Source organism: Cebus imitator, unplaced genomic scaffold (genome assembly GCF_001604975.1).
Source record: "Cebus imitator isolate Cc_AM_T3 unplaced genomic scaffold, Cebus_imitator-1.0 Scaffold925, whole genome shotgun sequence".
NCBI classification, from domain to species: Eukaryota; Metazoa; Chordata; class Mammalia; order Primates; family Cebidae; genus Cebus; species Cebus imitator.
This window is the reverse complement of record NW_016108240.1, coordinates 9,116-11,837: the sequence shown is the minus strand read 5'-3', so window position 1 is coordinate 11,837 and position 2,722 is coordinate 9,116. Positions and strand designations below refer to the sequence as shown.

Here is a 2,722-nt window from a genome sequence, read left to right as displayed (position 1 = left end):
TACTTACACATTCATTTTTGTACACATGTAGTTAATGTAGAACCTGGGACTTTTATAGTCGGTTCACCAAATGCCTTTATGGAGAGTGACAGACTACGCACCAATGCTGAAGGAGTGCAGCTTATCTCTCTAGGAAGAAGAGGATTAGCAGACATAATTGTGTGCCTCAAGAGAAATTTGTAATAAAAAAATTAAAGACGAAGGACCCCAAAACCCATATTTTATTGACACTTTTTCCTGCAGAGAATCTTAGACGTCATGTTTTCTTTTAATGAATGAGAGGAGCCCACTCTTATCCTGTATCATTGTTTGCGAACAGTGACAGTCACACTTTTTAAAATAACAGCCACTCCCTTCAGCCCACACCTCCACACCCTCATCTGTCTCCCCAAGGCTGTCAGTTCCGTCAAGTCAATCCCTCCTACTCTGGTATTACCTCAAGAATGGAAATTTTTAAGCAGAAAACAAAAGAAGTTACAAATAATTGAGTGGGGATCAAAGGGAAGCCCTTTGAGACTATGATTTCCATTTTCTGTTCAATGAGCACTGCAGAGATACAAGGATAAACCACCATTTTGGTTCCTAAGTTTTATTCAAGAACACATACAAAATATTCCAGATAAATGAAATTTAATCCTTGTCTTCCTTCTCTTCTTCGTCCTGGTTAATCTGGAAGTAACGTAATTCGTAACTCTCTATGCTGTTAGCAACTACTCCCAAAAAATCACGTAGATTATTTTTCTTCAAATATTTTTTGGTGAGATATTTCAAATGCCTTTTGCAGAAAGTCACCTCAGACGTCATGGTGACCTTGCTCTTGCTCCCTTCGATGGTCATCACCCCTCCACCAAGGTTCCCGGCTTATCCGTTCACCTTGACCTTTTCTTGCAAAACTGCTCAAAATTGGCAGCATCCATGATTCCATCTTCTACAGGGTGGGTGCAATCAAGAGTGAACTTCAGAACTGGCTTCTTTTTTTTGCCCCCTTTCACCACAAGCTTTTTCATGGGAGCCATGGCGGCTGTGGAGGCAGGAAGAGAGATGAGTGAATTTTGTTGTTGTTGTTTTCTCAAATAGAGTCTCACTCTGTTGCCCAGGCTTGAGTGCAGTGTCATGACCTCGATTTACGTGGTTCAAGCAATTCTTCTGCCTCAGCCTCCGCAGTAGCTGGTATCACAGAACCCCACCACCAGCATACCTGGATATATTTTGCATTTTAAGTGGAGGTGGGGTTTCGTCATGTTGGCCAGGCTGGTCTCGAACTCCTGACTTCATGATCCACTCATCTCAACCTCCCAAAATGCTGAGATCACAGGCATGAACCACCACACCCAGCCTGAATGGGACTGTTTTTAAAGTTTTATTTTTCAGTTCATTGTTGGCATTGACCTCGTATTTTGTGACCTGGTTAAGGTCACTTGTTCATTCAAATACCTGCCACCATGCCCAGCTAATTTTTGTATTTCTAGTAGAGACAGGGATTCATCATGTTGGTCAGGCTGGTCTTGAACTCCTAACCTTAGGTGATTAGCCCACTTGGCTTCCCAAAATGCTGCAATTACAGGCAAGGGTCACTTTGCCCAGCCATCACCTTTAAATTTAGAGAAAAATTTTCCGATTAGGAAATTCTTGGTATTTTTAAAAATTTCTTTTTAAACTTTTATTTCAGAGGTACATGTGCAGCATTATTATATAGGTCAGTTGAGTCTTTCAGTGGTTTATTGTACAGATTGTTCCATCACCAAGGTAGTGAACATAGTATCTGATAGGTAGTCTTATTATCCTCACCCTCCTCCCAAACTCCACCCTCAAGAAGTACCTGGTGTCTGTTGCTTTCTTCTTTCTTTCCATGTGTACTCACTGTCTAGCTGTCACTTATAAGTGAGAACATACAGTATTTGATTTTCTGTTCTGTATTAGATTGCTTAGGATAATGGCCTCCAGCTATCCATATTGCTGCAAAAGACGTGATCTCATTCTTTTGTATGGCTGCATGGTATTTCATGGTGTATAAGTACCACATTTTTAAATCCAGTCTACCATTGTTGGTACTTATGTTGATTCCATGTCTTTACTATTGTGAATACTACTGTGATGGACATATGTATGCACAGGACTTTATAGTAGAAAGGTTCATATTCCTTTGGGAATATACCCACTGGATTGCTGAGGAAAATGCTGGTTTTGCTATAAGTTTTCTGGGTGATTCCAAACTGCTTTTCACAGTCATAGGAATCCCTTTTCAATAAATGTTGCTTGGATAACTCTTCTGGCTACCGATGCAGAAGATTGAAACTGGACCCCTTCCTTTTACCATATGCAAAAATCAACTTAAAATGGATTGAGAGCTTAAACCCAAAACCTAAGGGTTGACGGGGCTATAAAAACCCTTGAAGGAAACCTAGAAGATACCATTGTGGACATAGGTCCTGCAAAGATTTCATGACAAAGATGCTCAGTGCAATGATAACAATAACAAATATTGGCAAATGGGATGTAATGAAACTAAAGAGCACCTGCAAAGTGAAAGAAATTAAGAAAGTAAACAGACAACGTACAGAATTGGAGAAAATATTTGCAAACCATGCACCTATCAAAAGGCTAATATTCAGAATCTATAGGGAACTTAGGTGAAGTCTTACAAGAGCTTTATTCTAGAACGAGTTTTTTCCTGCTGCCAGGAATGTGCATCCATCTATGGGCTGCCTTTTTCTCCCCAGGT

At 40.2% G+C, this 2,722-nt stretch overlaps 1 protein-coding gene across 1 annotated transcript; it reads right to left on the bottom strand.

Annotated features, from left to right (window-relative positions):
- Nucleotides 1–573: 573 nt before the first annotated feature.
- Nucleotides 574–1,016, bottom strand: LOC108298273 (60S ribosomal protein L22-like). Its single transcript, XM_037735711.1, is given in 2 exon segments — nt 574–890; nt 893–1,016. Coding segments are annotated over 2 exon segments (384 nt in total). The 3' UTR covers nt 574–630.
- Nucleotides 1,017–2,722: the final 1,706 nt, after the last annotated feature.